Below are 26,046 nucleotides of genomic sequence, written 5' to 3'. Positions count from 1 at the left end.
TCGCCTGGTCTGAGGTGGCTAAGGAAACTGGCGAAAGAGGTAACGATCTGTAAAATTTACATCTTAGGGAATTTGCAGCGTTAAAACCGTTCGCAAGAGTGAAAAGTCGCCTGGAGATAGGGTGCCACTGAACGTTAGCGATGGTCTCCTTTGCTAGCGAATTGTCCTCTACACCTGTTAGTAAATTGGCGATGTCCCTGAGGGTGCGATTTCTGGCGAAAAGTTGCTAGCGTCTGCCACTTCGCCTTTTAGTGAATCTCTCCCAAAGTGAGCATGTATTTTTCAGAAAACAAACTTTTTAACTTTTTCAACATTTTATATTTTGTCTTTGTACTATTTGCAATTAAATGTAGGATTTTAAATGACTGCATTCTGTTTGTAGTTTTATTTTACACCGTGTCCCAACTTTTTTGCAAATGGGGTTGTAAAACCAAAATGAAAGTCCTAGTTGAAGAATAATTTTGATCCACCATACTTTCAATAAAACTTTAAAATGGATTTATGGGCAATGTCTGATATGCCCTACCTAAGCAATTTAACGTATAGTGATTTGAAGGGTAGGCAATATGTAGACTATATATAAATGTAATTGCTATTAAAGGGGTTCTTCACCTTTGAGTTGACTTTTAATTTGATGTATTCTGAGATTTGCAGTTGATTTTCATTTTTAGTTATTTGTGGCTTTTGAGTTATTTCGCTTTTTATTCAGCAGCTTTCAAGTTTGTAATTTCAGCTAGTCTTGCTGCTAGGGTTTAATTGACCCTAGCAACCATGCGTTAATTTCAATAAGAGACTGGAATATGAATAGGTGAGGACCTGAATAGAAAGATAAGCAAAAAGTAACATGAACAATAAATGTGTAGCTTTGCAGAGCTTTTGTTTTTCAGATGGGGTCAGTGAGAGTCAGAAGAAATAAACACAATTAAAAAAAACTATGACAAGTAAATAATTAAGACAGATTGAAAAGTTGCTTAGGATTGGCCATTCTATAACATACTAAAAGTTATCTTAAGGTGAACAACCCCTTTAAAAGCAATATGTGTATGTCCCTTGCTCTTCTCACTACTGATGGATCTGACATTTCAGAGAGGACACCCTGTTGGAACCAGCAGTGCAGAAATGTATAGACAAATACTGCTTTCAGTTGCACTTACCTTTGCCAATAACTTTAAAAGCACAAACATTTTCTTCATTGTATATTGGAAAGTTGCTTAGAAACACATTTTCTTTCATTAGACAAATTTTTATTTTTGGGTTTACATCACCTTTAATTAAAAGTAGAAAATAAAATGAAGAAAGCATTAAGCTCCATTTGCCTAATCAACTTAACAAAAACTGACCCATTCAAAACTTTTTTTTTTTTTTAATGCCGATGTTTTCGTTTTTAGTTGATATTTTTAGCATTAAGTTAAAAAAAACTGCAGTTGCCACATGAACATATTTCTGCAGCTCATTAGGCTTGGTTTAGTTTGGGTGTGCTTTCCATTTCACAACAATCATCCCGGTTTCCCAAACAATCTCGGCACTCCGTTTTCTATGACACAACACCAAATGAATGGAGCCTTTTATAGCATTTCGTTTCAATGCCAGAATCTTCAAGAAACAGTAGTGCTTTTGATAGAAAAGGTGAAGGCTTTGAATTCACGTATACCGTTATTTTTTTGTGTTTTAACTGTTTTATTTTCACTTTGCTGTTGCTACTATTGTAATACATGGGGCAATGTCTATCAGTTGCTCAGAGAAACTGGATATAAAGGAGCAATCTGTACTGGCTGGAATACTTTCTCTATAGAAAGCTAAAGGATGCATTAATATGCAGGCGATGTGTTCAATATGCTTTAGGTGTTTCACTGTAATACAAATATATATAAATGGCAATGTTCTGCTAAAGGTTATTCATGCTAAAACAAACCCATGTAGCTGCTGCATGACGAATGTGAAATATAAAATCCTCGTTAATAAAAAGGAAGTGAAATGCAGTTATTCTAGCCTTCCAGGTCTGTTTCCAGTGAATGTTTCAAAAGCTGCCTTCATGAATCGCTCTGTTATAGTCTGTGGAAAATACTCGTTGTGGGCTGGGAGTGCCTGCTTTGTGCTTTTATGGGACAGCTTAGTGATACTGAAGAATTGATACAGCAGAGCCGTGTGTTTATGTCTGGGGGAGTTTGTTTCAATGACACAAACTATTTATTCTGAGGACAGGCAGATTCCTGTCAGCCAATCACCTCCTTTGTGCTGTGATGTCACTTTATAAGACTCAATCCTTATAAATATTCTTCCATTTACCAGTAAAAAAAAAGAAAAAAAGCAACTCTCCAGAAATCCTAACTGAGGCACAGGACACCATCAAGGTGAGGGAAATGAAGAGCCCGCTCTTTGACTTGCTTTTTTTTTTTTTGGATAAGTTGTCCTTGTTTGTTAACTTTAAACCATTTGGCATAGAGGAGGTTCAGGGACAGACGAAAAATTACGATGATCACTTTTTTAAAAGAGGCGACCTGTTGGAGGTCCCGAGGACGCTGTTTGTTCATTTTGGAATCTATTTAGGGAATAACAAAGTGGCCCATTTGATGCCGGATATTCTTCCAGCTCTGTCAGACGACCAATGTTTAATAAGGAGAGTAGTAACAAATAAAAGACTTATCATGGGCGTTCTGGCCAAGATAGCCAGCATTAGAGTGGACTCTGTGCAGGATTTTGCCTATGGAGGAAATATCTTAGTAAACCACATGGACAGAAGCTTCAACACAAAACCTCTGACTAATGAAGAAGTGGCTCAGAGGGCAGAGAAACTGGTTGGCGCTACACCTTACAGCCTCCTGTGGAACAACTGTGAGCACTTTGTCACTTACTGCAGATATGGCATGCCTGTCAGCTTTCAGACCGACAAGGTGAATATGTCTCCATTTGTCTTCATTGCTAGGAATCCCATACCTTTGTATAGAAGCGAAAGTGCAAATACAGATATAGGCAGCTAACATTTCAATGAGATTATATGCAAAACCCCAGTGACTATTAACACTGTTTAGCTGACGAGCTGTAAATGTCAAACATGCTATGTTCTAAGCATTTACAGTCATTTGTTATAAAGCTATACAGCTTAAAATTTGAACTATGTGGTTGCTATGGTCACACTTGTCCTAGCAACCAGGAAACAGTATGAATGATAGACTGCGTATAAAAAGTTATAGCATCGACGTCATTAAAAAACTGTATTTTCCCTGTGAATGTCAGTTTTTCCACATTTTTAATTAGTTAGTTTTTAGTTAGTTTCCCCCTTTTTATACAGAAAATCCCTGATTTTACATATCCCCATTTTACATTTTCCCAGAATTCATGGGGTTTTCTTTCTGGTCCCCTGGAAAGTGTGAAATCAGCATTTGGCTGTATACAGGTATGGGACCTGTTTTCCAGAATGTTTGGGAATGTTCTTCCATAATTTAGATCTTCATACTAGAAAATCATGTAAACATTAAATAAACCCAACAGGCTGGTTTTGCTTCCAATAAGGATTAATTATATCTTAGTTTGGATCAAGTATCATTTTTAAACATTTGGATTATTTGGCTAAAGTCGAGTCTATGGGAGACCTCCTTTCCATAACTAGAAGCTTTCTGGATAATGGGTTTCCAGATAAAGGATCTCATATCTGTATAAATGTTCATCAATACTAATACATTCTGTGCACATTAGGGCCCTTGTATATGCAGAATTTTAGGGTAAATAAAAGGCACTCTCTTTACATACACAAACAACAGATCATATGTAGCTCTGGGAATCCTTTATTCCACTGTGTAGTTTTTAGCCATACTATAACCTATTATATCAAAGTTGCTTGCTCTTTGAGTGCCGCTATAATGATCTGTCTGCAGTACAGTGTATCTCTATGGTAGTTTGTCTCTGTGAGTTTCTGTTGAAGTTTAACACTATATTCCTGACAACAGTAAGCCCTCTGGTGGTAAGTAGGTCTGTAGGTTATTTATCTCCAGAAGTATCATCCTATAGTCTCTTCTATAAACTCCTTTAAGGTTATCAATGTGTCCAACTCTTCTACTAGTGAAGGTCCCACCACCTGCAAGTGCCAATCTTCTTGTAGGACTGGATGGCATCCATTTCACCTGTTCAGGTAACATTTATTCTGCCTCCCCCCAGCCTTTTTGGTTGTCTCTGTCCAGTCACAACAGCTGCAGTCAGAACTCTTTTCTGTGAATCACATCCCCTTACATACGACTGCAAAAATAAGATACTTTTTTTAAAAAAAATTCTGACTTCTTTACCCATGTATTGATGCAATTACAATTTAGCAACCATGCTCTGTTTGCATTTTGCTAACTACATATCTTTTGGTTTTTGCTACCACGACGCTAATTCACTAATATGTGAAGTTGCGCCCTGGTCTCCGAACACTGGCAACTTTTTGCTAGCATTACTTCGGCAGTACAAGCAGAGACGGGCCAAGGTAGTTTGGCACCCTAGGCAAGTGCTTCTATTAGTGCCAACCCCCCCCCCCGTTCTGTAGGACCATTTCCCACCTAATCACTTATGTTTTTTTAATAAAGAAAACCTCTACATTGCCCCCAAGTCTGTACCTGTTGTGCCTCTAGCATATTGCTCCCCCCAAGTCTGTACCTGTAGTGCCTCCAGCATATTGCCCCCCCCCAAGTCTGTACCTGTTGTGCCTCTAGCATATTGCTCCCCCCAAGTCTGTACCTGTTGTGCCTCCAGAATATTGCTCCCCCCAAGTCTGTACCTGTTGTGCCTCCAGCATATTGCTCCCCCCAAGTCTGTACCTGTTGTGCCTCCAGCATATTGCTCCCCCCAAGTCTGTACCTGTTGTGCCTCCAGCATATTGCCCCCCCAAATCTGTACCTGTTGTGCCAAGTTCCAACAATGCATTGCCCCCTAAGTCTAAGCAGCAACACCAAATATATTGCCCCAGATAAGTGTCACTGTACTTCTCTGGCTGCTCACAGTCACTTCTCACACCACTCTGTGCTGCTTAGTATGCCGCACCGTCAACGCTTGCCTGGGCTGAGCTGGTTCTCTTCAATGCGCACACCAACCCAAAGTGCCAGGCCAGCGCAGCTCTGCTCTCTATGCGGACTTGTGGACTTGATTTCACCACGCGCATCCGGACCCCAGGGCTTCGACATCGCGTTCGACTGCTTTCCTTTTTTCAACTGGAGGGAGAGAGGTGCAATCAGATCCAGGGGGCAAAGGGCAGGTAAGAGGGAGGTGGGGAGTGGAGCGGAACTCTGCTGGGCGCATGGGAGAACCTTCAAAATTAAATAAATTATAAAATAAATTTAAAAAAAAAATTCTTTCCCTTTAAAAGTGTGCCCCTCTACGACTGCACCCTAGGTGGGCGCCTACTCTGCCTACCTCTAGTTCTGGCCCTGAGTGCGAGCATTTCATAGCAAAGATGCGATATTGTTAGTTTGTGCCTAGCGAAAATTTGCTAGTGATCTTGCGTTTAGGTCAATTTGCATACGGCGGGTAATTGAAAGTTGTATGGACGTCTTTATTATAAATGTTGGTGCAAATACCTGAAGTTACAACTTTTTCTTATACATGTCCAGGGAACCTTAATAAAGACAAGCGAGTTAATATAATGCCCTACACATGAGCCCACTGTAAAATGAATGTTCCATATGTAATGAAATGTCTGGAGAAGAAAGGTTACCCAAAAAAAGTTTGTCAGCCAAAAAAAGGTTAAATCAGGACTTTTGCAGGCAATTCCTTTTCAATAAAGGAAAAGTCGTCAGCGTTTTTTGAACTTTGATGCATTTCAGCTCACAGGATATGATGTAAGTGACAGAAGATTGAGGAAGATCTAGCTGCTTTTTAGCACTTTGCCTGGTCTGAGGTGGCGAAGGCAACTCTGGCGAAAGAGTTAACGTTCAGTAAAATCCGCATTTTTAGTGAATTTTTGAAGTAAAGAGAGAAAAGTCACCTGGCTATAGAGTGCGAATGACAGCTATCGACGGCTCTGTTCGCTAGCGAATTGGCGCCTGCGACTGTTAGTAAATTGGTGATGTCCCTGCGGGTGGCAAGCGTTAGCCACTTTGCTCTTTAGTAAATCTGCCCCTTGGTCAGGCACAGGGAGTGTTGCAGTCACTTCACTGCACACGCACACAAATTGCGTCAAATTGCAAGTTTTGCTGCAAAAATGATGCCCATAGATTTCAATTAGAGAAAAAAATTGTCACGTATATGGGCCGTCAAAAAAATTTTGACTTCAATGCATTTAGGCGAATTTTCGCTGTTTCGCTAATTTTTGCTGAAGTGAAACGGGTCTGATTCGCCCATAGCTAATCGCCTGTGATGTCCGTGAATGGTCACTTCACATGTGCACAGGCCCTTCCACCGTGCAGAATGCTCAGTTCTAACTTAGATGGGGAATTTTCCAAAACTGACAGATTGACATATAGTGAATGGAAGCTGGGGGGGAAATGCGTAACTCCACGGGAAAACTAGGGGAGTTGACTGGGGGGGCGGGGGAACACCCATTGATTCCAATGTAGTTTGCAGATAAAAAGTCACAGAGAAAAAATATCCCGTTGAATGTATTTTATGTGGAAAAAGTCACCACAAAAATAAGCGTATTGACCTTTTTTATTGTGTTGTGGAAAACATTCCCATTGACTTTAATTGCATGTCGTCAGATTCACTCATTGCTACTGTGTGTGTGTCTAGCTTTCTCTACAAGGGAAACAGCAGGTGGCAGCACTAGTCCAGCAATGCTGTGAGACGGCACTAGGTCTTCTGTAGCCATGATAACTTTAGGTTAAATCTGAAAACCTCTGACTGAAGTGCTTATAGGTGTGATTACTATGAATGGCAGGAACAATATTGGGCTTTTGGTGTTCAGCAGTTATTTAGGTAAGTGGGGGGAAATGCCTTTCATGAAGAGCTAGAGGGCTGCCCCACATAAATGACCCCTTTTGTTTGCACACAGTACTCAGGAGTGGCTGAATTATATTTAGGGTTGCCACATTTTGGCCTGGTTGAGTATGGGCAGGGCCATGATGCAATGGGGATGGGACTATGATGTTACAGGGGTAGATTGTGATGTCAGGGAGGGGGCTATGATGTTGCAATCACGATTGGCCAATTGCTGCATCAATCATTGGAAATCCTGCCCGGTTTTACACAATTTATTCTGTAAGTAACTTTACACATAAGTGCATCTGTTACATGGATGTTATACAGTTGTGCAACAGATTGCTTGTTAAAATGTACACAATCGAGTTTGTATTGTAATCTAATGATATCCTTTTGGGCACAAACCAGATTTTGTTCTCATATTTAATTAAAATATGTCTTTTGTATATTTTGTGTATATGTTCACAAATACTTATGTACCATGAGAAACATTCATTCTGTGTAATAGGGATAGTTTTGTATACAGAATGCTTTTTGGACAAACGGCACCCTATATTAGATGCAGGACAGGATAAGGATTCAGTAGCCATTGCACATATTTACATCTGTGGTAATTGGTGAACAATTTTGGGCATGAATGGGGTTGACATACACAAGCTGGAATTAAAGGAAAACTATACCCCTGGACTATGTAGGTCTCTATAAAAAATATATTGCATATGGCAACAGCTCTTATGTAAAACCCTGCTTAATGTAAATAAACAATGTTTATAATAATATACTTTTTTAGTAGTATGTGTCATTGGGTAATCATAAATAGAAAATTGTCCAACCCCTGGGATCTTACGATTCAAGGTGCACACAAACAAACCATACATGTTAGGTCACATGAGCCAATTAACAGACAGAGTTCTGTCTTTTGCTTCCACACTTCTTCTTTTTACAATTAGAGCTGTAGTATTTCTGGTCAGGTGATCTCCGAGGCAGCACACAGACCATCACAAAATGGTGGCTCAAAGTGAGCGATGCAAAACGGCAAAATATATATACAGTATATTCCAGTTTGGTAAGATTCTTTAATAGACCACTTAATATGATGGTGGGTTAAGTATTCATTCTGGGAGTATAGTTTTCCTTTAAGCTATTGAAATATCAGTACATACAACACTTTTCATCGATTTCACAATTTCGTTCTTTCCTCTTCAGACTGGTTATAATTAGAACATCTCTGGTATGAAATAGTATCTACAATTATTACAATGTAATGCCGGATTGGAACATCTAAACAGTCTATATTTGTTGAATAAGTTCTGTTTGAATGTTGCTCTGTTAGAAATAGGTCACACCACGCTGAGGGCATTATTTGCCTCCTTACTCAATTACCACCCTTTTGAACTCTATTGTCTGTAGCAAATTCTCAAGATTAAGGCTCCTTCAGAATACAAACGCTGATCCAATGTAGTAAGCTCATTTTTAAAGGCAACCAAAACCCAACATGTAACGAGTATTATAAAATCCAAGAATTCCTCACTAATTCCATCCTAAACCACTACCCATCGTCTGCCATAAACCACAATTGGTATTATTATAACCCTGGAAGTCATCTGAAGTCAGGGGAAGTGGTAAGGAGGAAGAGAAGCCTATTTGTAGCTTATGATCTGACCTGTGACCCACACCTTTATCTTTATCAACATTACTACCTGTCCCGTGGCCTCATTTTTTGTGGCTGCAGTACTCGAATGCACATATCCTTATATAATTTGCACTTCTACATTAAAAGTAACCAATGGAAATACTGGAAAGGGTTATTAGTGGAAGCATCTTTCGTGTATATATTATATTGTATGACATTATTGCAAAAATCTCATTAGTGTGACCTGTTTGAGTATTCAGAGAGCATTCTTTTTCTCCTGTGTTTTGCAAGTACAGGTATGGGACCTGTTATTCAGAATGCTCGGGACCTGGGGTTTCCCGGTTAATGGATTTTTCTGTAGTTTGCAACTTGATAGTTTGAAGGAACAGTAACACCAAAAATTTAAAGTGTTTTAAAGTAATACAAATATCATGTAGTGTTGCCCTACACTGGTAAAACTGATGTGTTTGCTTCAGAAACACTACTATAGTTCATATAAACAAGCTGCTGTGTAGCAATGGCAGAAATTGAAAGAAAGGCTATATGGCACAGGTTGAATAGAGGATAACAGATAACATTATGTTCTACCGAGCTTATCTATCTGCTGTGTAACCTGAGCCTTTTCTCCTTTGAATGGCTGCCCCCATTTTTTAAATGTTTTAATGTTATTGTTCCTTTAAAGTCTACTAGAAAATCATGTAATAAATAAACCCAATAGGCTGGTTTTGCTTCCAGTAAGGATTAAGTATATCTTAGTCAAGAACAAGTACATGGTAATGTTTTATTACAGAAAAAAAGGAAATCATTTTTAAAAATATTTGGATAAAACGGAGTCTATGGGAGACAGCCTTTCTGTAATTCTGAATTAACAGTTGAAAAGCTGCCAGTGTATTAGTAAATTAGGCTAAACTCAATAGCAGGTTTCCACAAACCCCTGCCTGTATTAATTTAAAAGAGAACTGATGCAAACATGAAAATGTAATATAAGCTTCATCTCACTGAAATAAGAAACTTTGGAAATATAATCAATTAACAATTCTGTACCGTTTATGAAGTCACTCTTCACTATCTCCCTCTCTGTAACTCTCTCTCATCGGGGCAAATTCACTAAGATCCGAGGTTGCGACAGCTTCGCCGCACTTCGGCAGGTTTACTTTTGCCAGCGCTACGCGAATTCACTAAAATGCGAAGTTGCGCTACCGTTACTTCGTCTGACAAAGCGAAGTTCCGATAGCGATGCCTAATTTGCATATGGTGCAAAATTAAAATATAATGGACATATATGCTGCAACAACTACATTACACTACACAAGCCCAGGAAACCTTTAAATATATAAAATAAAGGTGTTCTATTGCCCTACACATGTGCCCATTGTATTGTTGAGTTGCCATATGTTAGGAAATGTAGGGGGGAATGAGGGTACCCCCAAAAAATGTTTCAATCTTTTTCAGCCTATCACCCTTAAAAAAGTAAAAGACGCCAGCGTTATTTGGGACTTAGATAAAAACTTCACCTGGCGTAAGGGTGTGAAGTAGCGCTAGAGTAGGTCCACTTCGCTAGCGAATTTACGCCAGCACCTGTTAGTAAATCGGCGGAATAACGAAACAACGTCACGCTGGCAAATTTGCGCTAGCTTTAGCAGCTTCGCGCTTTAGTGAATTTCCCCCTTCATTCTCTCCTCATGCCGGGGTTGGAGAGTGATTTTGTTAGTAGTTATGTCTAGTACAGTCTTTAGGAGGTTCCTTTTGCCTACAATATGTATTAGATCCTTCTAGAAATCATGTCTCTCTACATGCAGGACTTTCAGAATCAGTCCTAATGCTTAATTGATTATATATAGCAAGTTTATTATATCAGTATGAAGAAGCCTACAGTATCTAGTAGAGTGAAGTCTAATGCAACTGAGTTTTCCTGGAAATGTTTCACCGCTCATTCGAGGGGCTTCTTCAGTTCTGTACTTCAGCTGAAGAAGCTGCTCGGATGAGTGGTGAAACGTTTTCAAGAAAACTTAGTGTAGTTGCTTTAGACTTCACTCTACTAGATACTGTATATCATGACCTGGATAAACGACAACCTTCATAGACATATGCAGAAGCTAAATTGAATGTTTCAGTTCTCCTTTCATAATTCTACTCTATACCTGACCAATATCCATGTACAGGTATATTGTATTAGACACGTTGAGCTGATTCTGCTTAGACCCTTTCTTGTAGCAGTGCTGCATTCTTATTCTCAATAGAACCTCAATGCTTTAAGGGTGATGGCACACCGGAAAATTTTAGGTTTTTTGCCCGCTGTTTTTTTTAAAAAAAATGTTATAGTATGTTTGAAATTGCCCACCATTGGGTGCAAACCCCCCCCCCCAACAAAATGACTACATAATATATTATTCTCTTCAATCGCCCTTACTTACTATACATTTTTAAAAGGGCGAGCAGGAATGGCACACCAGTGAAGAAGTGGGAGGCTGGGATGGCAAGAGGAATGTTGGGGTAGCAAGATGAAGGGTGTGCAGTGAGTGACTGGCGGCAGAGGTGGAAAGGAAGCATCAAGTGATGGGTAGTGGGGTAAGAGGTACGTTCTTTGAGCGCCAGTATTCTTGGCCCAGCTCTGCCTGAAAGATATAGTACCTGCTCTTTTCAAGACAATCTCACCTAAAATGTGCCACATTTTCAGGTGATTCCTGTCAGATAAAGGGCAATTTCAAATGCTTTTGGCCTTGTGCTTCTAAAATGTTACTAGACTATGCTAAAATAATAAATCCATTGCAATTTTTTTCCCAATTTGCCATCGGTCGAAAACTTTTCAGTGCGGGAATTCCACTTGCCCCAATTCATTATCTCTGGATCAAGAAGTTATGTCAGCAGTTGCTCTATTTTAGTAGTTGAGCAATTTGCATCTGGCTACTGTAAGCCCAGCTTTAATGAGTATGGGAAAGCAAAGCATTCGTCCAGTTACGGTTTCATAAGATTAGATCATAATCACTCCTACAAATATTTGCTTTGTTTTCCAGTTCTGTGAAACACTAAAGAGGATTATCCGTGACCAGAGAAGTGTATTTGTCTCTGCGGCCTCGGGACTGCTGCTAATACTCTGCATCGGCTTGGAACCTTACATCACCTTTCCCAGTCTCCTCATTACCTTCATACTGTGGATGGCAAGCTAGAGAAGAAGACCAAGCACGGCCAACTTTGTGTGTGTAAATATGTAAGATAAAATATTTATGGGGGATGCAGAAAGTCAGAAAGTTCAAAACATCACAATCCATTTTTTTTTTTTTTTACATTTTCTGGCTTTATTATTAGTCAGGGTTTTTCATCATATACTAAGAAAGAAGACATGATGTAAAAGTACTATAAACTATATATATATATAAAAATAATTAAGCACATATATTACTTTTATATACATTTTTCTCTGTATCACAAAATAAAATAATACAATTTTAACAATTGCCATGATTTCTTCTTTAAGAAATACATTCTGTCAGTATACTTCTTGATTATGTTTTTTTTTGTGTGTGTATGAAATCATTCATACATTCCACTCTGGTTTCAGATAATCATGGTATAGTAGAGGAAGTTTAACCTACTGTTACTGTAAAGAACACTGTAATATAATAATATAAAGTCTATAGTATTAACTAACATATCTCTCCCCTTTTTAATTGTGTGGCAAGTATAAGTATATGTATGTGACCTGCTAACTAGAATATTCTGAAACTGGGGTTTTTCCTGATAAGGAGTCTTTCCATAATTTGGATCTCCAAATCTTAAAACTACTAAAAAAATGATGTAACCATTAAATAAATAAAATAGGATTATACAGTCTCCAATAAGGATTAATTACATCCTAGATTGGATCACGGACAGGGTACTGTTATATATTATAGAGTAAAACCGTTTTTTAAAACCTGCATTATTTGATTAAAATGGAGTCTGAGAGATGGCCTTTCCATATTTTGGGAGAACACATACAAAACATCAAAGACAGAAGGCGCACACTCCCTAATAAAAAATCAAAAAACTATAAAAAGTAAATGTATGCGAGGTGCTAATCCTATAGTAGGCTACCCATCTGTAGTTTCCAAAAAATCATGCATGAAACCAAAAAATAAAAGGCAGCTGCCTTTTTTGATTTTTTGTGCTCCTGATGAAGACCTTGGTAGGTCGAAACGCGTAGGGCGACATGCTGTTGCCATGTGGGGTAACTACCATGGAATAAATTTGTTTTCATTTATTTACAGAGTGTGCTTTCCTTATTTTTTGGTTTCCATATTTTGGAGCTGTCTGCATAATGGGTTGCTGGATGACAGATCCCATATCATATAAAGCTTCATAATGCTGCAATTTAGTTCTCATGTCAGTATCATGCAGGTCAGGATGGTCTTGTTCACTCTGGTATTTTTATACAGTATATAATCAAGAGAAACTGCATCTGATAAGCCAACACGTTTAATTTCCAACATCCCAACGGTGCTGCTACATTACTGATGTTGTCCCTGAATTAGGAATTTAGGGAAATAATTAATTAAAATCAGGGAATTAGGGACTTAGAATTAGGGAGTTTTTTATACCTCAAATGCACTCACAACTTGAATGGTATCTTATTTAAGAAAATCTTGAATGGATAAAACTTGATTCTGCGAGTTTGAGTTGCGAAACACGAAAACTCGTATTGATCGCGTTTCCAGCAAAATACAAACTCGATTCGCTCAAAGTTTTCGGGCAAAACCCTCTGAAAAGACTCTAACATCCTGAAGGCTATTAACATCTTCAAATGGTTCAAGGGACCTCTGTCACTGACTCCTACATGACCTGGACAGGTTTTAAAAGGAAAAATTTAAGTTTTTGTTTTTAACCCGAAAATGTAAGTTTTACTAAAAAAAAAAATCGAATTTTCGTGGAAAACACAACACAATGCTTAATAAATAACCCCCTAGATCTTTGCAGAGCAGAAAATAAATTGTTAAATGTAAAACCAAAATGGATATTATACCACTCATCAGCCCCTGAATTTACTGCTCATGGCTGCAAGCTGTTTTGTATGCGATTCTGAACAGAACTAGAGTCCAGGTCTGGATTGGGAATCAAAATAGGCCATTCCAAGTACACAGAGGTCCAAGTAGTTCTCCACCAGCCCACTAAATAGTGACTGTCTATGGCATCTTACAGCAGTCCCTCTGGAATTTGCCAGAACCCACAGATTGCCAGTCCAGGCCTGCTAGAGTCTAACAAAGTATCAAGTTGTGTCCTTGCTTGGGTGTTTGTTGCATAAACATAATTAGTCCATGTTACTTTGGAAAAGAACTTTCACATAGAGTGTAATGTGTGCCATTGGCTTTAGACCCTTTTAACCAATTCTCATTTTAATGAATGACATACACTGCAGTGATATTCTGCTCTCAGGTGTTTCCCCTTTAATGCATCAAGGGGTCAAAATCTAGCACTTTAAAGCATAGGACACATGGGAAAATGTATGGTATAAATGTCACAAACACAGGCCACTGGAGTGTCTCAACAAAAATAAGGTGAATGCCCAATAACAGCCTAGTCCAAAAAAACTGATCTCAATCCATTTTGCAATCTGTGGCACTGTTTGATGACTGAGATTCTCAAGCATCATAATAACTAGGGATGCACCGAATCCAGGATTCAGTTCGGGTTTGGCCTTTTTCAGCAGGATTTGGCCAAATCCTTATGCCTGCATATGCAAATTAGGGGTGGGGAGGGAAATCACATGACTTTTTGTCACAAAACAAGGAAGTAAAAAATGTTTTCCCCTTCCCACCCCTAATTTGCATATGCAAATTAAGATTTGGATTCGGTTTGGTATTCGGCCAAATCTTTCATGAAGGATTCAGGGGTTCGGGCAGAATCCAAAATAGTGGATTCGATGCATCGCTAATAATAACGCCCCAAAAATTGAAAGCTGCTATTGCTAAAAATTAGCACTACAAAATATTACAATTTGTGCATTCTAAATCAAACTGCGCATTCTTTTTTTTTTTTTGGATCATATTCTAACATGAAACAATTTGACATCAGATTAATAATTCTGAGTATCGTTTAAGCATCAGTTCAGAGAACATAGGATGTTAGCTGTAAAATGAAAGGACTGGTCAAGGTTCAGACTGGTAATCTTTTTAACTTAAATTATATATTGTGCTGGCATGAAAACGACCCTGTGGTAATGTTATAGACACATACATACAGTACATGCATACACATTTTAAGGAAAAGAGGATCAAGCTTTAGATATAAGGTTTACGTAGTCTACGGGGTGCAAAAGCATGCTCCTTAGTGCTCATTCATAGAGAACTTGTGTCTGGAGTCTGTCCCATGTATATTAAACGCCCCTAGAGACCCAGAGCCATTGCTAGGGGACCGATAGTGCAGTACATTGGCTTCATGACTGACTAAGGGCAGATGTTAAAGAATTCAGACATTCCATGTCATGTTGAAACTCCTTCCTGGTGACAGATCTGCCTGTCATGGCATGGGATTAGTCCAGGATACATTTCAAAGACCTGTCTGTCCTTTAGGGAGCTGATCAGGAAAATGGAGCTGATGACAACCCTGTTTCCAATTCTGTGTTCCAGCATTGATTAGGACTATATAGAGATCAGTGTAACCCCTCCCTTCCCCCATGTCAACCACCTAAGGTCAACTGCCTAAAAAGGGCTATTCCAACACTAGACTGAAGGCATTTCTACTTAGGAAGTATAAACAAGCACTGCGGGGTAATTACACAAATAGGAATGAGCAAAATGAAATATGTGAATCCAATCAAGGTGTGCTGTATGATTATAGAATTTGGCAAGATAATCATAGGACTGCTTTTGCAAATGAATCCAAGAATACTGCACGGAAGCCAAGTACTGCCAGCAGCTCATGCATTGCTATTATGGGGGCAGCTTCCTAAAGCAGTGTGAGACTGAGGAGCCTGACTGACAAATCTGCCTATAAATGGCAGTAGCTGGATTTAAAGAGCCATTTTGCATAGTAACATAGTAAGTTAGATTGAAAAAAGACACAAGTCCATCAAGTTTACCCTTTTAACTTTTTTTAACCTGCCTAACTGCCAGTTGATCCCAGGGCCGGAACTAGGGGTAGGCAGAAGAGGCAGCTGCCTAGGGTGCAACACTTGAGGGGCGCTGGGCAGCTACCTCTTCTGACTACTCCTAGACCAGACTCTACTACTCGCCAGACTTAACTTTCACTTACGCGAGCGTCGGCGGCATGCATCGCATAAACTTGTGTAGTCTGCGTGCATACGCGTCACTGCGCCCCATCAACATGCTTGCGTGTAAGCATGTGACGTCAATGCGCAAGCGACGGGGGAAGTGAGGGCGAGCTGGCCGGCTGGGTCGCCTAGGGCGCCCGGCTAGCCTGGCCCGCCTCTGGTTGATCCAGTGGAAGGCAAAAAACCCATCTGAAGCCTTCCAATTTCCTCAGAGGGGGAAAAATGTACTTCCTGACTCAAAAATGGCAATTGGACCAGTCCCTGGATCAACTTGTACTATGAGCTATCTTCCATAACCCTGTATTCCCTCACTTGCTAAAAAGCCATCAGCCCCTTCTTAAAGCTATCTAATGTATCAGCCAGGACAACTGATTCAGGGAGAGAATTCCACATCTTCACAGCTCTCACTGTAAAAAAAACCTTCCGAATATTTAGGCGGAACCTTCTTTCTTCTAAATGGAATAGGTGACCTTACGTCAGCTCAGCTGGAAAGATCTACAGGTAAATAAAGCATTAGAGACATTATTATATGATCCCCTTATATATTTATACATAGTTATTATATCATCCCTTAAGTGCCTTTTCTCCATCGTGAACAATCCCAATTTGGCCAGTCTTTCCTAATAGCTAAGATTTTCCATAGCTTTTACCAGCTTAGTTGCCCTTCTTTGTACCCTCTCTAATACAATAATGTCCTGTATGAGCATTGAAAAGCAAAACTGTACGGCATATTCTAGATGGGGCCTTATCCGGGGCTCTATAAAGTAGAAGAATGACCCCCTCCTCCCTTGAATCTATGCCCCTTTTAATACAGTTCAAGACCTTATTTGCCCTTGATGCTGCTGACTGGCATTGCTTGCTACAGCCAAGTTTATCATCTACAAGACTCCAAGGTCCTTTTCCATAATGGATTTGCCTAGTGCAGTCCCATTAAGGGTATAAGTGGCTTGCATATTTTTACATCCCAGGTGCATGACTTTACATATATCAACATTGAATCTCATTTGCCACTTAGCTACCCAGATTGCCAGTTTGTCAAGATCATGTTGCAAGGATGCCACATCCTGGATGGAATTAATTGGGCTGGATAGTTTTGTGTCATCGGCAAACACTGATACATTACTTACAATATCTTCTCCTAAGTCATTAATAATATCTTCTCCTAAGTCATTAATAAACAAGTTAAATAAAAGTGGACCCAATAACGAGCCCTGAGGGACCCCACTAAGAACCTTACTCCAAGTAGAGAATGTACCATTAACAACCACCCTCTGTACCCGATCCTGTAGCCAGTTTCCTATCCATGTGCAAACGACTTCATTAAGCCCAACAGACCTTAAGGTGGCCATACACGGAGAGATCTACTCGTTTGGCCATGTTGCCAAATGAGCAGATCTCTCTCCGATATGCCCACCTTGAGGTGGGCAATATCGTGCTGATCCGATCGTGGGCCCTAGGGCCCAACGCTCGGATCCTAACTCATGGTATACGGGGGTCGGATCGCAGGACCGCATCAACGAACAGATGCGGCCGCGATCAAACTGGATTTGGCCCGTGTATTGGCCCGTGTATGGGGGCCCCATACACGGGCCAATAAGCTGCCAGCATGGTCTGTCGGCAGCTTTTATCTGCCCGTGTATGGCCACCTTTAGTTTAGAAAGCAGACGTTTGTGGGGCACGGTATCAAATGCTTTGGCAAAATCCAAATAGATCATATCTACTGCCCCCCCCCCCACTGTCCAGCATCTTACTTACCTCATCATAAAAAGCAATCAAATTAGTCTGACATGACCTATACTTCATAAAGCCATGCTGATTGCTGCTCATAATGCCATTCACTAGGACAAAATGTTGAATGTGATTAATGTTTATTAAGCTTTATGAATCATATCCTGAGTCAGCCACTGACTAGATTGAGTTGAGCCATCAGTGCAGCTATGAAGTGAGCCTGGAAACTCTGACTCCTCTATTGTATACACTGAAGAAAAGAACTGATTTAGCACATTTGCCTTTTCTGTATCTGTTACAACCATACTGGTGCCATTATTTAAGGGAGCAATACTCTCAACCCATAACTTTTTACTATTAAAGGAAAACTATACCCCCAAAATGAACACTTAAGCAACAGATAGTTCATATCATATTAAGTGGCATATTAAAGAATCTTACCAAACTGGAATATATATTTAAGTAAATATTGCCGTTTTACATCTCTTGCCTTGAGCCACCATTTCGTGATGGTCTCTGTGCTGTCTCAGAGATCACCTGACCAGAAATACTACAACTGTAACAGGAAGAAGTGTGGAAGCAAAAGACACAACTCTGTCTTTTAATTGGCTCATGTGACCTAACATGTATGGTTTGTTGGTATGTTTGTGAGTACAGTGAATCCTACGATCCCAGAGGGCAGCCCTTATTTTTTAAAATGGCAATTTTCTATTTATGATTACCCAATGGCACATACTACTAGAAAAGTATATTATTATGAAAATGGTTTATTTACATGAAGCAGGGTTTTACACATGAGCTGTTTTATGCAATATCTTTTTATAGAGACATACATTGTTTGGAGGGTATAGTTTTCCTTTAATATACTTAAAAAACTTTTTGGGGTTAGTCTTAGCCTTAGCCGCAATGCACTCTTCATTTCTTTTCTTTGCCTTCTGGATTGCTGATTAACAACATTTATTATAGTGTTTATATTCATTAAATGCAGCTTCTGTCCCAAAAGACTTGTAGTTTTTAAATTCCTTTCTCTTCTTTCCTATTAACTTTTTTATTTCTATATTAAGCCACATAGGATGATTCTTAGAGCTTCTACATTTACTCCTTAAGGGAATAAATTGAGAACAGTAAATATTTAATATCATTTTAAATTACAACCATTTCTGTTCTGTGTTTTAGCTAAAAACGTAATGCCCCAATCAATGCTCTGTAGGGCAGCCCTCAAGGAACTAAATTTAACTTTGCAGAAATTCATGTTTTTTGTTGCCCCAGTGTATATTTGTTTTTTGCACCAGACATTAAATGATGTAACATTATGGTCACTATTACCCAGGGGTTCAATGATTTGCACATTTGCTATGTTCTGGGTTATTTGAGATCACAAAATCAAGAATAGCATTTTTTCCAGTTGGCTCCTCAACAACCTGTGCCATAAAATTGTCATGCAACAAGTTGTTCCCATTAACGTAGATATAAACCTGTAACCCTTATTTAATCTGGGTAGGGATGTGCCCAACTGATTAAGAAAAGTTTCAAATCATGGTTCTAAGCTGTGATGGAAATTAAAAATATGCCAAGGGGGATCAGGAAAATGCCACAGAAATCATTTTAAAATTCAGTTGATGTTTTACTAAGGGAATGACTTAAATTCATTTTTGCCATCTTGTATGGTCTGTAGACAGATAATATGGTGGTTCAAGTTTAAGTAAACTTTGAGCATGTTATAAAATGGCCTACTTCTACCAACTTTGCAGTTGGTTTTCAATATTTTCTTCATAGCTTTACAATTCTTTGCCTCTTCCCAGCTTTCAAATGGGGGTCACTAACCCCAGCAGCAAAACACTATTGGTCAGTTAGGCTACACATTTATTGTTATTGCTACTTTTTTGCTTATCTTTCTATGCAGGCCCTCTCCTCTCCCAGGAACAATACCCATATAGCTGCTAAAATACCAAGCTGGAAAGCTGCTGACCAAAACACTAAATAACTAAAAAACCCTAAAAAAACCAAGACCAATTGCAAATCATCTTAAGGTTCCCATAGACGCAAATATTTTTCTTGCCGAACGACCGATTTTAGTGAAGTCCGACCAATCCTTTGATTGTGCGGTTAGTGGGATTCGAGCGATCGTACATCTTACGATTTTTTCGCCCGACATCTGTCAGAAAATTGATCGACCAGGTTAAAAAATCTTTATCGGTCCCAGTGCAATCTATCTATGTTTGCAGGGACAAGCAGGCAGCTCCCCTTTGTTTTCCTGGCAAATGGTCTTTTTAGTTGATGGACAATTCATACGATTGTTTCGAGATAATCGTGGTCTCACGGTGACAATCGGATCTTTTAAAAATATTTACATATTTAATATCTATGGCCAGCTTTAGACTAGTAACATGAAGGTGTAGCTTTTAGAAGTCTGCTTTGTCTGATTCCAGCTGCTCTCCTGGGAAGTAACATACAACAACAGCTGGATGCTGCTCTACTAAATAAGCAAAGGGGACATTGACCAGGACCCACCAAACCACCCTTACTCTTAACTACAAACAACTTCTGAATGAAGCATCTCCCAGAAACGAGACCTTCTTTTTATTAAATGCAAGCACTGCAAAACATTCAAAATATCTTATATTACTTTAATAGCATTGCAGTGCTGTCCTTCTTCTCCTGGATACAGACACAACATTCATCCATTGTGAACCTAACTCACCAGGAACTTTCTGCATTATTTCTTTTGAGCTGCCATACCATGTCCATTTGTCAATCATGTATTTTTAGCTGAGTTTGGCTCCCCACCTTGTGTATGAATAAATTAACTCAGTCTTCTCCTTATTTGTCTGGTTAAAGCACATTAACATCTTTGTGGAAAGAGCAGCTCAACTGTAAAACAGGACCTGTTAGTTAATAAAAATAGCTGCTTAAAAGGCAATACAGCTGCAATATCATAATCTATCCCAAAAGTCTGATAGGTTGACAAGACTTGAAGCACCGCACAACAAAAAGTGTTAATAAGAATGATTATGCCTTTAGTGCATAGAGCCACAGACACTATGTTCAGTAGAAATTGTTCAGTAGAAATTGCCAGAAAATATGGTACATTCCTTTACCAGGATCATGCATTCTTTGTGGAGACAGTTATAAGTAAATGATGGGCCTCTAAAATGGTAACACTCCATATGTTACTATATATCTTCAACTATTTGAATGTTGTATCTAGAACTTAAATGGGTTGTTCCCCTTTAAATTATCTTTTAGTATGTTGACATTCTCAGACAATTTGCAATTGGTATTTTTATGGTTTCTTAGTTATTTAGCTTTCGAGTTGTTTTGTTAGTAATTTAACATAGCAACCAGGCACTGGATTGAATAAAAAAGATAAAAAGGAAAGGACCTGAACACAAAGATAAGTATTACAAAGTTTCAATAACAATAACATTTTAACCTTTCAGAGCAATAGGTTTTTGGCCGAAGGGGTCAGTGACCCCCATCTGAAAGGTAGTAATAGAATAGAAAGACAAATAATCAAAAAAATAGTGAAAAAACTATAAAACTATTCAGAACAACTGAAAAGCTGATAAGAATGGGACATTCTAAAACATATCAAAAATTTACTTAAAATGTGAACTATAACTTGAAATTGCTTCTGGGCTAGTATTAAGTATACAAACCAGTGGTATAACTGGAAGTTACTACAAGTCCAGTAGTGCAGGCATATTTTGTAGTGGTATCTTAGAGGACCAATTTAAGCACAAAGGGCTAGGAACTACAGGAGCTCTTATCTACATAAGATTTTGGCCCTTTACATGCAGTAACAGTTGTGTCCTTTAAGCACTGCTAGTGTGCTTTTTGCTCAGTTCATAATCCAGTGCAAGGTGCAGAGTACAGTGCTGTCAGGCATAAGGGATCCCTGGTGCCTCTCCCTGGCTGTCCCCAGCTTGCGCAATCTGAATGGCACACAATGGTGCACAATTTATTTTTCAGTGAGCTTTTTATGTCTTGTATTGTTAGTTTTTCCACCCAAAATATAGGGGCGAGAGGCTGAAAGGCTAATTATAATGACATTTTGCATGTGATTTTTTACTCTTCTTTTAATACGGAGGCTATAGCAATTGGGCTATGTATTAACAGATACTATGCTTTCTGTGTGGTTAAGTACACACAGCAACCAATCAGTATTAGGGACCCATATGGTTAACAGGCCCTATGGATTTTATACCCTACAGTTCCTCATTTCCCTAGTTGCTGGGTAAAAACCCATGTATCTAGTTATACTTTTCTATGTATATCTTTCATTGGCCCTTTAATATAGTGTTTGGAAAAGGGTGACCCTTCCTCTTTGGCCTGCATCGGTTGATCTGGGTGTATGTTCCACATGATAGGATTCCTTGACTCCCCTGCTCAAGTTCTTTGATCACAGACTCAAGGCTAAATGATTCCCATTTTGCAGAGGACTGCCATACTGCTGATACAAGCTGTAGTTATCAGGAGAATAGTAAATGAGCCCTCTCACTGGGATCTTTGATCACACAACAGAGCTTTCTGCTCCTCCATTCAGAGACATCAGAGACAGAGTGACAGGGGCCTTCCTAATCACAGAGCTTGCCCCTTTAAAGAAACAATCATCTACACGTCTGTCTGAAGACATGTCCTAAGATCTGGATGCTATGTTTCCTTGGATAAATCAGGGGGCAATTATTAGCAATGGTTTAGTTGAATATGAATGATTATTCTCAAGTCTCCAACTGAGCGAGTTCATGTGCTTTATCCAATCTTCCACTCTGTGTGCTGTCCGTCAGCCAGAGACAACTGTTCTGTCATGAGAAGGGTCATGCCCCTAAACCCAATGTTCTCGGTCCCATACAATACCTGCTGATAAATCTTCCGTTTTGGGAGACAGTAGACTTTGTTCAGCTGCAATTGCTGCGTACCATGTTAGTCTTGAAAGGAGACTGTGCTTGTGTGCCAGACCAGTAAGCCATTCATGTAGCATTGTTTTGTCTGGCTCAGCTGTTTCCAGAGGGAATTGTTATGCTGCAGTTTTACTTAAAAAGGATTCATATTTTGTTTTATCATTTATATTGTATGTTTGTATATAGTAATCTGTAATTGATCCAAACTAAGATATAATTAAGCCTTATTGGAAGCCAAATCCAGCCTATTGGGGTTATTTAATGTTTACATGGTTTTCTGGTAGACAAAGTTTGATGATTCAAATAAAGGAAAGATCCGTTATCCGGGAACCCCAAGTCCCGAGCATTCTGGATAACAGGTCCCACACAGATTCAGGTTAAGGTTTTGTAGGTTAGGGTTGCATGCAGGGTTTTTCCTGCACCTCATATCACAACTGGGCACACAGAGCATTGGTTCCGCTGCTTTCAGCTTGCATTTTTTTTGCAGGCTAAAAAAGCGGATTTACTCCCTTCTGCATCTCCCTGTAGCTGTACTGACAGCTTCCACCTGCGAGAGGCAGATGGGAGCAGATCCGCTTCTTTCAGCCTGCAAAAAAAATGCAAGCTGAAAGCAGCGGAACCAACTTCATGTGCCCGGGGTCGAAACAATATGTCTTATTATTTATATTTTATGCACTCCTGGCTCTTTTTCCCGAAACAATGTTGCAAGCCAGATGCTAAAAACCGAGGAGAACTGATTCCTGATTTATCATTGTTTTAAGAAGGGAACAGAAGGGAATAAACAAGTACGGCTTTCAGTTGCCATAACATTTAAATTCAAAGGAAAATCTTTAATGAAAGTACAATATATGGAAAGCTACGTATTCAAAAAGAAAAAGAAAAGACATTTTTGGGTGGAGGACCTCTTTCTGGACAATTCAGTTCAGTTGAATGGATTGGACATGTTTTCTGATATACTCATAAAGGCTTCTGCTCCTCCACATCAGACTCTGACTGACAGGTTATTTCCAGCCTTCTGAAATCACAGTGCAAAAAGTCACTTACAGACCTGCCTGAACACATTCTTTATGGCCCAGTGGCTATGGATCATTTTCTATATTATAAACGGTTTGTGACCTATGCCTCATGCTGAGAAATGACTTGTTTAGGGTGTAACCTTTTTTCCTTTGGCCTCTTACTTTTATAACTGATAGCAAATTAATACGATGGCATGATATAATATGATACATCCAAGGCAATTGTACTACCCAGTTATAATGCTGAATTTGCATCAATTAAAGGTTAAGGTACAATGAGTGTATCTGGTTTACTGGCAGGTTAGGGATGCAATCTGAGAAAGTGTATTTATCTGTGAAAGCTGAATGCAATAGCAATCACTTAGCTCTTTTCTTTCCCTGGGCAGTGAAGCAGTACAGGCCCCACACAAATTTTATTGTAAGACTAGCCACTATCAAGAACTGAAACCCAGTGTTGGCTGTCTGAATGCAGATACAGTTTGGCACTTCATTTTGTACAGCTAGATAGAGGGGGTGTCTGTATAAGAAGAAGGTCCCCATCTCGCTGTCACACCCTAGATGTCCTGTGGAATATTTCAGTACTTTGCAAACATTCTAGGATAGGGCATGTTTTTTAAAGTCTGATTCCGAAAAATACAGTCCAATTGTTTGAATAGGCTATGTGACCTTGTGCCCTAAGTTTGTAAAGGAGGAGCCCATTGTATATTTCAGTGCCCCAGGCTATTAATGGTCACACTGGAAAGACAGGGCACCATTTACAGACAAGTCCCGGCCAGTGCAAATAAATCACCTCTGATCAGACCAAGCGACAGGCAAATCCTGTTTAAATTGTAGCCAATTTGTACTGGCAACATACACCCAGACCGCATTAGACCCAGACTTCACCTTCACATGGATTCCTACGGAGCTCTAAAACACAGTGCTGATGTCTCTGGCTGCTGACACAAACACACAATGTCGACGAAGGCAGCTGATTAACAGACCTGGAGATCTGACTTCTGTTCCATTGTTGTACAAGTAAGACCCAGAGAACATAAAGGCGTGTCAAAGACAGCTTTCATCTCTAATTACCTCAACAAATAATTTTTAAAACAAGATACATTCATTGTCTGTAAAGTCCATCCCAACATTAAAATATGCATTGGATACCTCTACTGTACACTTTTTATTGTAAACCATCTCTACACAATTGAAATAATGAGACTGTAGTTTCTACTCAATGCTACCTTATTCCTGGGTTAGATCTCTGACCTCTTTGTCTGACATACAAACATACATAGGGGTATTTGCCCTGGGCAACTTCCTATCATTCATCATTCATTCAGCGAGTTACACCTAAAACCTACACCCCTCTATCAAATGCATTGTGAGGGGCAGCCGATGCTAAGATAAGTCTGTAGGTCAAGCAAAGCATTAATATTGAATTGATAACAGAACCAAATTTGAACATGAAAATCTTTAATCAATGCATCTTTAAAACGGAGTTCACAGAATATTCCTTCCACCATTGCCTAATAGCAAATGTTGTTTCTGAACTCAATGTGCTCATTGATATACTGCAGGTAAGTACTGCACTGCTGCGGTACTGAAAGTTCTCCCTGCAACAAACCATAAATGGAAAACAAACTGTATAATATGATACAGGTATGGGATTGTTATCCAGAATTCCCAGGACTGGGGTTTTCCGGATAACGGATCTTTCTGTAATTTGGATCTTCATACCTTAAATCTACTAGAAAACTGTGTAAACATTAACCCAAGGATGGTTTTTCTTCCAATAAGAATACATTATATCTTAGTTTGGATCAAATACAAGGTACTCGTTCTCAGCCATGTACTTGTATAAGAATGGTACCTGTTATCCAGAATGCTTGCTTCCTGGATTTTTCCATAATTTGGATCACCATACCTTAACAGGGGAATGTAATAAAAGTCGCAAAGAGCAAAACAATTCGCACCAATAAGACTAAAAATCCACATCTCGCAATGTAATATTGTTCCTTAAACTGTTATTGCATTGCGAATTTTAATTGCGCATTGCGAATTTTAATTGCGCACTCATAAGAAGTGCCTGAAGGTGTCGTAATCATTTGGAGCAAACATAACGACTTTTTCAGTAAGAAGTTTTATTACATTGACTGCGCATTGGCGCAAACTATAAAATTCGCAAACGGTCTTTCACTGTCGGAAGTGGTCGCTAAACAGTTTCCGGGCTCGCAAAAGCTATATTAAATTCGCACAGAGCAAAATTTGTTCGCGCAAAGGCATAACTTTTCGCATTGCGAATAGTTTTTCCGTTAGCGATTTTTATTACATTCCCCCGTAAGTCTAATAAAAAATCATTTAAACATGAAATAAACCCAATAGGAATATTTTGCCTCTAGTAAAGCTTAATTATATCTTAGTTGGGATAAGGCAGAAGGAACTGTTTTATTATTACAGAGAAAAAGGAAATCATTTAAAAAATGTATTATATGGCTAAAATGGAATCTATGGAAGACAGCCTTTTCATAATTCTGGATAATGGGTTTCCAGATAACAGATCCCATCAAAACAAGACACAACTGTGTTAATTAAAGTGCTACAAATGTACAAGGCATGGACCTCCTTCCTCTTGTGTCTCTTAACACGTGGTAC

General features: G+C 39.1%; 1 protein-coding gene across 1 annotated transcript; it reads left to right on the top strand.

Moving 5' to 3' along the window:
- Window positions 1–2,273: 2,273 nt before the first annotated feature.
- Window positions 2,274–11,918, top strand: LOC108699284 (lecithin retinol acyltransferase). Its single transcript, XM_018231278.2, has 2 exons — window positions 2,274–2,891; window positions 11,533–11,918. Exons 1-2 carry the CDS (start codon window positions 2,361–2,363, stop codon window positions 11,683–11,685), a joined length of 684 nt encoding a protein of 227 aa, XP_018086767.1. The 5' UTR covers window positions 2,274–2,360; the 3' UTR covers window positions 11,686–11,918.
- Window positions 11,919–26,046: the final 14,128 nt, after the last annotated feature.

Source organism: Xenopus laevis, chromosome 1L, assembly GCF_017654675.1.
Source record: "Xenopus laevis strain J_2021 chromosome 1L, Xenopus_laevis_v10.1, whole genome shotgun sequence".
NCBI classification, from domain to species: Eukaryota; Metazoa; Chordata; class Amphibia; order Anura; family Pipidae; genus Xenopus; species Xenopus laevis.
This window is presented reverse-complemented; position numbering and strand designations above follow the sequence as displayed.